We start from the raw sequence: 10,394 nt of genomic DNA, 5'->3' as shown, positions 1-10,394 counted from the left end.
AGCAGTTTGCTTGAACGTTTGCATTGATTGAACTCAAGAAAGTTTACTTTCCCCAACTTTCAACACTGAAGCACGCTAAGGTTATGAAAAGCTCTGTCCTCCTGTCTCTACTTATGATCTTGATTGTATGTTTCCCATGCTAGCCATGGGATGTTTTGATACAGATACCAATATCAGCGACATTCGTCTCAAAGAGGGTGTGACCTTAGATCCCTCCAAAATCCACAAGAATCCTGGATTGCTTGCTTTAGCTGAAGCGTGCTCAACAACCACTAGGGAAAGTTTGGTTAATGTCAAGGGTTTGGCAGAACGGAATACATCAGTGCAACCCTGAGGTTCTTTGGCCTTAGCATTATTATAACATCCGGTGAAATTTACTATGTGTCACCAACGCATCTCAGAAGGATGTCATGGCAGTCTGGGTGGCAGCTCAAGCACATGTAAAGCTGTATTCATACATGAAGCCCTTGGATCGACAATTCTGGTTATCTTATATTGTTGTAGAATAAAGAAAATTTCAAAATGCATGTAGTTCATAAACGGTGTACATGAATTGGTTAGAAACACTTCATCTCAGAGTTTGAGCCAGAAGGAGTAAAATAATGTTATTGGTAGCAAAGCCTTGGAAACTCTCACGGGGTTACCCCAGGAAATGGGGTCAAGGTTGGGTGTACATACCTTTCAGAGTCAGTCTTAATCCTGAGTAAAATGAAGCTTCAATGAATGGTAAAGCGTTTACATTTTACATTGATCAGAGATTCTGTTGACTTTTGTGTTTCTGTTTTTAAACAATTGCAATAGTATAACCATAATGCTGCTGTAAGGGCATCAAACTGTACTCATTGACGAACGAAACGTTGGTGTCTTATGCCTGCCTTTGTTTTCATTCACTAGTATATGCAATCTCTATAAGCGCTTTCACTTTTGACATGAAGAACAAATGCTTTGATTATTTGTTTCAGAGAATGACTGTTTAGTACCTGCTCGTATCCCGTCTTTGACCAACAGTATCCAGTTTCTTGTGTATGACCTCAGCGTCATGGATGCGAATAATACCTTACAGGAAATCCACGAGGCTCTCTTCCCAGAAATACACGTAGTTGCTTCAATGGGTCATAGGCATATGGCCGAGTTGATGAAAATGGTTTGTTTCAACATTATTAGCTTTATATGGTATCCTCACCAGCATGTCGTGTGTAGAATGAAGTTATATGATCCTGTAATGGTGTTGAAAAGTTGCTGTGGAAGGATACAATGGCCCCATTGTGTCTCTTGGCCTGCTAACACATTTACGCAAAATGCTAACACATCATCATAGCTCTGTTCTGTTTAAATAGATTCCTGGACCAATTCGCCACAACCGCAGAATATTTGAACATCTTAATTTATGGTTAAACTTGGGATGGTGTAAATCATGCTGGGGAACCATGCAGGTAGCAAAGTCCCCATGGTCCCAGATATGGTGGCCAAATTTTAGTTGTTTGTGATCTGTTGCCTGTGTTTATAATGTGTCATCTGTCATATTCTGATAAGTCTTTTTGATGTCTAATTTTGGTATTGTGTCATTTAAAATGGACTGGATATAGGGTATATATCATAAGGGAATGGAGATATGATACACAATATATTTGACGATGTGACTTGTGCTACTGTGGCCCTTTCTTCCACAGTAAGGTGACAACATTTGAAATAATGTTCAAAGCGACCATGAAACAATCTAAATGACTCACTCCCGATTTTGAAGATGCTCATGGAATGCAAAATGTGGGCATTGATCTGTAATATTATGGTTTTTTTGACATTATAGCAATCATTGTCATTTAGGTCGACTCTTTCGATAAAAGGACAAGGGCAATGACTGATTTTCGACATCATTCAAAGTGGCTACTTCTTTATGAAGAAGAGAACACCGTTGATCTACCGGAGTTCATTTACTTGGAAAATGTTGTAGCAGTGCTTCATCATTATAAGGTATGTATGCTCAATTAATTGAAACATTTGCGTTTGATGGTGTTGCATAACTGTGCAGCACGTTATCATTAATAATTCTACACATCCGTCTATGTAATTATTTGGCTACGATAGACAAACACCTGATAAACCTGCGTTTTACACCAAGATTGTAGCCAGATTTAGCGTGACTCTAAACAGTCCCATAAGGGTTCCTGTAATTGATAGTTTACTTGAAAATATCTCGTGTTTCACAACATGTTACATCTTCCTACCCTGCAGTTCTCTGGGTTTGATTTGTAAACTGTTTAGAATGTGCATTGTAATGTTATTCCAAGTCATCTTGACTGCAAAGTGTTTTCAAAGCTTTTACCCAAATTGTGCTTAATATCTTTTTTAGTGTTGGATGCATAGCGTTCTTACCTTAAAACATCATCTTGTCCGAAATGAGTGGGTACCAGTAGCCGCTTGTACCCAAAGAAACATCAACCTGTGCTATTTTCCTAATGCTGCCTATGGATATAACAACAGACGTTTGCTGGTGACTACTCTCGAGGTAACCCAGGAATTGTGAGCTAACCCGTTATGATCCGTCGTCTGCCCATCTATTGTGATGACATTGATATGTACAAAGTATGTAGCATACAGAATATTATATATGCATGTGGTTGTCTTCATACTATTATGTTTGACGTACATATACTCTATGGCCTTCACGTTTGGCATAACAATGTTTATGTTTATTTATTGAATTCTTGACACCCTCATCTTAAAAAAAGCAGGAGACAAACCCAGCAATATTGTCTCTAAATGATGCCACCCATGGAGATCCGGGGTAGAATATGAAATAGGTCCTCAGCATCCCAAACTTGCCGTGAAAGGCGATTATGCTTGATGTAAGGGGCGACTAGCGGGATTGGCAGGTCACGCTCGCTGACTTGGTTGACGCATGTTCCAAATGCATGGATCGATACTCATGATGTCAATCACTAGATTTTCTGGTCCAGATTCGATTATTTACATATCGCCGTCATATGGCTGGAATACCAATGAGTGCGGCGTTAAAAACAAACAAAGATACAAAACTATAAAACTATGTTGAAAGAATTCTGATCCGACTCTAAATATAGGTGTCATTTTATAAACGTGAATTTCTGCCGTTTATGTTATTTCTGCAAATATAATTATGAAATGGAAAAAGGTAATTGTCCTGAATAATGCTTGAAAACAAAAACGCTTCAGACTGTTGATAAAAGAAAGAAATTGTCTGTCATAGGAAGTGTTTTAAAAAACCAAGAGGCTTGAAAAAAATTATTATTCAGTGTTATTCTTTTGTTCCAAAGGGAAATAACTCTCCTTTTGATATATATTAAATGGCGTCAAATAATTGAAATGATATGACTGGAATTTTGCTTTGAATAGATTGTTTTCTTTTATACAAAGGAGGGAAGTAATTTGCTAAATGTAACAAACTTGGCGATAAGCCTCCATTGCAGCACACGCCACTGAGAGGCCTTTACCGCTGATATATAATTAGCAAATAAGCATGCATTTACTACTTACTTTACAAAGGAATAACAGAATTAAAACAACTGATTTTAAATGTTACTTTCATATCAACATTTCCTCTAACATCTTAATTCATTTTTTTTTATTCTGACAATTCTCTTTGGAAATCTACCATGCATTTATCAACAAACAAAATAGTTCGAAATATAATCAAATTTTACTGCCCCCTATAAATTGTGTCCATCATTTAGTGTTTAATTAATCGCAGGTGTTATTTTAGTGACCCATTTCTTACAACATTCGGATACTCATGCTCTCAAAACAGTAATATATTACAGATATTCGTCCATCCCTCCAGCAGATGAAGATAATGCTGTGTACCAACAAACAGCAAATCATACTGACTACCCCACAAGATGTGTATGTAAATGTTTGTTGTATGTTCTTCTTTTGGTAACATATGTTGATAAGTTTTCCCCTTACAACTCATGCACTATCCTGTTATAGCTATATATCCTGATTTCATTCAACTGTGTTTCCAGACACCTGTAGCATTAAGCAAATATAATTTAAAAATAATTTTATCTAATATTTTTATCAAGACATAAATGCAAATTCAACCCCACGATCCCTCCATGTAGAAATGTAAGTCTAAATGCATTTATTTATGTTATTTGATTTTGACAAATAACATATTATACTTATGAAACTACTTATGAAAATAGAATGAGCTTCATTTATGACAAACATCTGATCATTCTAAAAGCAAATTGATGATGTAAACACTGCAATGGTAATACAATCATCAATATAGAGATTGAAAATTAATTGATAAGATGAAAGTTGGTATGCCAATATATGCTCTTCTGTGTCTGAAAAAATAGAAATGTTCAAATATTTAAAATTCTAAAAATGCCATAAAAACGTCTATCTTTTATGTATCATTATTGAAATGTAATCATGGTAGTAATTGGCAACAAACAGCCACCATTCATCGAGAAAAAACTTTTTCTACACCAAGCACCAAATAACCCTTTCAAATATTAAAATGAATTTCATTTCTGTTATTTCCTTTTTTTAACATCGTATTATGATCTGAAGTTAATGACATAATTTGTCACCGCTCGTTTCTTTTACATTTTCTTGGAAAAAATCTCACCTCTCTTATAGATACATATACCTCATAAATACTTGTCAAAATTGTCAATATTTATTGACGTTTCACATTTCGCATACCACATCGCCTTGCTGCTACGCTGAAATGTAGGCATATAGCCTGATTGGCGATAATAGAACATAGATAAGGGTACGTATACAATGAAAATAAATACGTCATTTATAAAAGTGTGATATTCAAACCCCAAGGGCAACACTTTAAGTACCGACTGCAAAACGTCAACAGAGCAACCATTAACAGTGAGATTGCTTCCAACGGCTATCAGACCGCCTTCGTGGTCTAGTGATAAAGCGTCCGCCCGTAGAGCGGAAGGTCCGTGGTTCGATCCACAGCCTCATCATACAAAAAGACGTTAAAAGATGGCACTTCTTTTTACCCTGTTTGGCTCTCAGCATTAAGGGGCTAATACAAGGACTGGTCGGGTCAGATTCAGTATTCTGTGTCTGAGTGGGGTAGTCATGTTAAATTGCGGCATGGTATCTCAGTGAGCTAGCACTATAAATCGGTATCAGTCCGGACTAGTACAAGCGCACGCACACGCACGCAAGCACGCACGCACGCACGCACGCACGCACGCACGCACACAAAAACACACACACACACACACGCACGCCGCTATATAAGTGCAATTATCTTGGACTCGACGTTAAACCCAATTTCACCTCACCTCACCAATGGCTGTCCAGGTTTTTTTGATTACAATATGAGCAGTCGTTGTCATTCCTGATGTTTCATGGAATCAAGGAACTAGTATGTCAGGACATGACAACAGAAATAGATCATTGTTAAGGCGAAAAGGTATACTGTTCGTACACCAGCGTGAACGTTACTGATTGAGGTGAAGCCTATACTGGTTAACTGAATATAGGTGTGGTGGTAACGCGTTCCACTCGCACACCACATGCGCTGTCAGTTTAAGGTTGACCGGTCGGATCAGCGCACCCAGCGGGTGCTTGAAGGGAATTTACGAAAAACGACATCAGTGTTCATGATACAACCCTCATTCCTATTCTCATATGGACGGAAGATGCTCTTTTCCAATGTTTCAGGCACCTGTGTACATTGTAAAGTCCACCAACAATGGAACAACGCAGTATAAAGGATATGCAATAGATATTTTAGATACCATCGCTGCTGTCCTTAATTTTAGGTAAGACACTTTAAGTTATTTTTTGCTTCACCTGATCACTATCAATAGTTTTATTGTAGTTCTCTTTATGTCACTTTATTGAATGGGAGATTGTAGTTTGAGAGTAACCTTTTACTGTATGAGGAATTCGTCTCCTTTCAGTTACAGTATGACTGAACCACAGGATCAGTCTTGGGGACTTCCTGTCAACGGAACCTATGATGGAATTGTGAGGCAGCTAAACAGAACGGTAGATTGACTTAAGACCTTTTGCTTTTCATGTATTGCATGACTTACCCTGAAACTAAAATAAATACGATCCAAATATACTTTTTATGTCAAAATAAGACTAGTTTATTGTAACCAAGAATAACTATATTGTATTGCAGGAAGTTGACCTTGCTGCTTGTGGCCTTGCAATAAATGAAGGCCGATCACATTACATGGAATACATTTACCCGCCTATCCGGACAGAGTACATTGACGTGGTGTACAAGAGGCATGATAAACAACGTACTACTTCCCTGTTCCTTCTGGCGCTACCACTCAGGACTATGGTGTGCCTCATTCTGCTCCTGGTGACAGGATTATGTCCACTGTTGTTGGCTGTGTTCGAAAGTGTGGATTTAGGCTGGAACGAAACAGCTGCAGGCTCTCGCGATGTGGGCGTTACTTATGTGAAGAAAGTGAAACAGAATCTGCTTAGTGCTTGCTGGGAGGTCACCGGATCTCTGTTCAAGCAGGGTATGTACAAAATGAAAAAATGAAGTGCATCAGAAAGAAGGGTTTCTCAATAATGTTTTATGACCCATCAACCTCTTTTGTGTACATGTACAGTGGTCATATATAAGAAATATATGGATAACATGTATCACAAAGCAGATGTGCAGATGCAGCATATCTATGTTTTCAAGATTTGATGAATATGCAGTTAAACAAAATGTACCTGAAAAACGTATGTGTATCCTAGGCTATAAAATCCCCAATATAAGATTAATGTTTCAGGTTAAAATTGTGTCTGTACATTCTACAGAGGTGGTGGTTCAATCATGATGGGTATAGTACAAGTCATGACAACAATTTGTGGTGCCAACATTTCAGTAATGATAAGGACTAAACAGAGGTTTAAATATGAGGATGGAAATATGTTTTATATATTGGGTCTATTGAAAGTGTTACAGTGAGCATATTTCTCGGAGATACCTGCTTACTTTTGTACTTGCAGGTTTTAGTAAATATCCTCAAACTCTACCCGGGAAGGTGTTGGTGACGTCATGGTGGATGTTGCTGATGGTGATGACGACAGTCTACTGTGCCAACCTGGTGGCCGCTTTGTCTGCAGAGACTGATGTCAAACCTTTCTCTAACCTAGAGGGGCTACTAGACAGTGACTATTCTGTTGGTACGAGAACTGGTGATATGCACAGTCATACACTAAAGGTATGGATGAGCTAACTACATGGTCCAGATCTGTTGCGTATGGTACAGTAAGGTACAAGATTGCACTGTGATGAGCTACATGTTTATCATAGAAAAGATGTCACAAAGCTAACCAGTTATCAATACGTTATGTTGCACATATTATTTCATATATTAAAAAATGAAGCTCTTGTAATACGCACAACGACTGTGCCCTGAGTATTATTGAAATAAGTTACTTGTTACTATACACATGCACAAAAGTTAAGCCCACCGACCATATTTGTGAGCTGTTACTTTTGACACTTAATGATGACTATTATAACGAGATGTGCGATTGTTATAAGCCGTATATGTAAACCTCATGTGATGCAAAAGTTGTCTCAAAGCAAAATTTATCTTGTGTTCCAAAAGAATATGAGCAGAAATGAATTTTACCGAAGACCAGAAATTGAAGGAATAGAAAACATTGAAAAACCTTTTTTGATATCAGCGGACTATAGCAGGTGTCACATGGACACCCTAGGGAGTGCAGAGTCTATTGCAAGACAGAAACGTCAGTAACGTAAGTGCGATCCACGGACATTGACCACAGCTTCAACCCTACGCCTTATATTCATTACAAGTAGTTGAATGCTTCTCTGAGGCAAACAGATCCATTCTTCATGAAGTGCGGCTTCAAGTCCAGCGAGATTTTGAACTTGGGGATCACGATGTATGATTTTCCGGCCAAGAATGTCCCAGAGATGCTCAATCGGATTAAGATCTGGACTACAGGCCGGCCAAGGAAGAGTGGCAATAGCTTCTTGACGTAAATAAGCCAAAATTGCCCGAGGTCTTTGTGGTCTAGCTTTGTCGTCCATGTAAACAGGTCTTGTCTGAAGAGGATGGTTGTCAAAATGAGGGACTACCAGTGGTCGAAGAACGGCATCTTGGTATTATTGGCCATTCAGGTTTCCACGAATTGTCACCAGCGGAAGTATGCAGCTGAAGGAAACACAACCCCATATCATGACAGACCCCCCCGCCACATGCTAAGGTCTTCTGGATGTTCCTTGGTGCAAAACGAGTGTTACGTTGCCTCCAAATACGTATTCAACCATCAGCAGTTCGTAGCAGCATTTGACACTAGTCAGACCAATGCATCCTTCTCCAATTGGCCAAGTTCCATCGACTACGTGCACGACATATCAGACGAACTCGCATGTGCCTCTCAGTCAGGTGAGGACGTTTTACTGGTCTTCTGGCGTTATAACCAGCCGCTCTGAGGCGACGCCTTACGGTTATCGTCGAGAGTCTCTGATGGGTAATAAACTGCAGTCTTAAATCTGTTAAAGTGGCAAATGGATTTCGTCTGACTATCCTGAAAAGACGTCTATCCTCTCTGTTAGAGGTCTTTCTTGGCCTACCAGACCTATGCCTGTCATTGACATAATTGGTTTGACCATGTTTGACAAGCAAACGAGTGATAACACTGTGATGACGACCAATTTGTCTTGCATCGGCCCTGCATGACATGCCAGCATTTTTCATGCCTATCACTTGCCATCTTTCAGCGTTCGTTAACTTTCTCCTCACCACGGCTGATTTTCAACCTCTATTGGAAGGGGAACCTCACACAGGAGCAAAATGCAACCACGTGTCTGAAAATGAATTACACTATTTATAGGGTAGGGGAACTGCAGCAACACGTAAAGCACGCTTTTATTGTGGTATCTGGACAAATTTGGGTTCATGAAACTATTGAAGCCTAATTCAGTCAAACATTATCATATTTCGTATTTCTGATTGCCACACGTGAAATCAAGAGACGATGAATATGGTGGCGCTTAACTTTTGTGCATGTATATATTTCACATTCAAGACCGGACCAGCATATTGTGATTCCCTACTTCTATGACATGAATGATGTGACTTGAATAATGTAGCTGATGTAGTTGATGTGTTTTGGATTAGCCTTGTTGTTAAAGAATTGTGTTCAATGTATGGATGAATTTGTTTCTAATGAAGTTTTACACTGTCAGTCAAGTCTTCCATCAAGTGTCAATGGAAGGATTTGGGCCAAGATAGCTGCCAACGACCCTGTGTTTCTTGCCTCCAATGTTGAGAGTCATTTCAAAAGAGTGAGAAGTGAGAAGTATGCCCTTGTGGAGCATGCCTCAATTACAAACCGCCTAATGGCTGAAGACTGCCAATTGGAGATTCTAGGAGAAAGTGTACTGTGGTTACAACTGGCATTTGGATTGCCTCAAAGGTCCCCCCTGAGAGCCGACTTCGAGAACGTGTAAGTTGTGATAAAATCTTCAGTCAACATCTATTAATCAAGTTTCAATAATTAAAAATTTAATGAAATACATAAAACGGAAGCATTGCAACTATTAACTGGTAATTAAAGATTCCCAAGTTAATTCCTTGATGGCATTTAATAAATGTCACGAAAACAGATAACTAGTGGAATCGTATTATTGTGTATTTTTTGTGTAAATTCTACGGATAACATTTTACACAAAATAAAATCAGCGCAATATGTGAATGTTTGCAAGTCTGTGTGCTAGCAGCAGAACTCAAGCGTTTTCTTGTCTCAATGGCAGAATGTCGCATCTCACCGCGAGTGGCATACTAGACGTAATTTGGGCGAAATGGACTGTCAAGAGAAACCTGACACATTGTCCACAAGAAAGAATCTTGAAGTCAATCACAGTGAACCAGATGGGAGGTGGTTTCATCGTCGTGTGTGCGGGGACCGTACTCAGTATCATTGTGTTGTGTCTGGAGAAACTGATACATTTGAGGCAAAACTGATTTACTTATGAATCAGTATCATCATACGTGTACTACAGAAAAAAGATTAGTATCATTATGAAAGTAGCGAACTTCAGACAAAAGTGATGTTCCTGATGCATTAAAATAACAGATGAGTATAAGAGCAGGAAAAGAGCTGTTCTATTTTAATAAAGACTTTGAAGTCTTTGGAGTTGTGAGTTGAGCTGACTTGTGTTTGTTTCAATATCACATGCTGCATCATCATCGTCGTCATTTTCATTGTCATAGTCATTGTCATCGTCGCAATTATCATCATCATGATCATGATTTACTACGTAACTGTAATGTCACTGTCTGTGATAGCATTACACAAAGAAATATTGTTCACTTCAACTGTTGTGGCAACACAAAGAAATATTGTTATGTCAACTGATGTGGAGACACAAA

General features: G+C 38.7%; 1 protein-coding gene across 1 annotated transcript; it reads left to right on the top strand.

The window, feature by feature from the left end:
* Nucleotides 1-1,039: 1,039 nt before the first annotated feature.
* On the top strand, nucleotides 1,040-9,986 carry LOC139457840 (glutamate receptor ionotropic, kainate 2-like). Its single transcript, XM_071239188.1, has 9 exons — nucleotides 1,040-1,144; nucleotides 1,825-1,971; nucleotides 2,351-2,506; nucleotides 5,686-5,786; nucleotides 5,928-6,015; nucleotides 6,155-6,509; nucleotides 6,991-7,205; nucleotides 9,209-9,468; nucleotides 9,776-9,986. The coding sequence occupies exons 1-9, from the start codon at nucleotides 1,040-1,042 to the stop codon at nucleotides 9,984-9,986; spliced, it is 1,638 nt and encodes a 545-aa protein (XP_071095289.1).
* Nucleotides 9,987-10,394: the final 408 nt, after the last annotated feature.

Source organism: Haliotis cracherodii, unplaced genomic scaffold (assembly GCF_022045235.1).
Source record: "Haliotis cracherodii isolate W230 unplaced genomic scaffold, xgHalCrac1.p SCAF_12, whole genome shotgun sequence".
In the NCBI taxonomy this organism is placed as follows: domain Eukaryota; kingdom Metazoa; phylum Mollusca; class Gastropoda; order Lepetellida; family Haliotidae; genus Haliotis; species Haliotis cracherodii.
This window is presented reverse-complemented; position numbering and strand designations above follow the sequence as displayed.

Bases quoted from the DNA above. Each gene is read 5' to 3' on its own strand.
- LOC139457840 (XM_071239188.1), top strand. From the start codon at position 1,040: ATGGATGCGAATAATACCTTACAGGAAATCCACGAGGCTCTCTTCCCA. The intron at 1,145-1,824 runs GTTTGTTTCAAC...ATTGTCATTTAG, and splicing joins TGGCCGAGTTGATGAAAATG to GTCGACTCTTTCGATAAAAG. The intron at 6,016-6,154 runs GTAGATTGACTT...ATTGTATTGCAG, and splicing joins TGAGGCAGCTAAACAGAACG to GAAGTTGACCTTGCTGCTTG.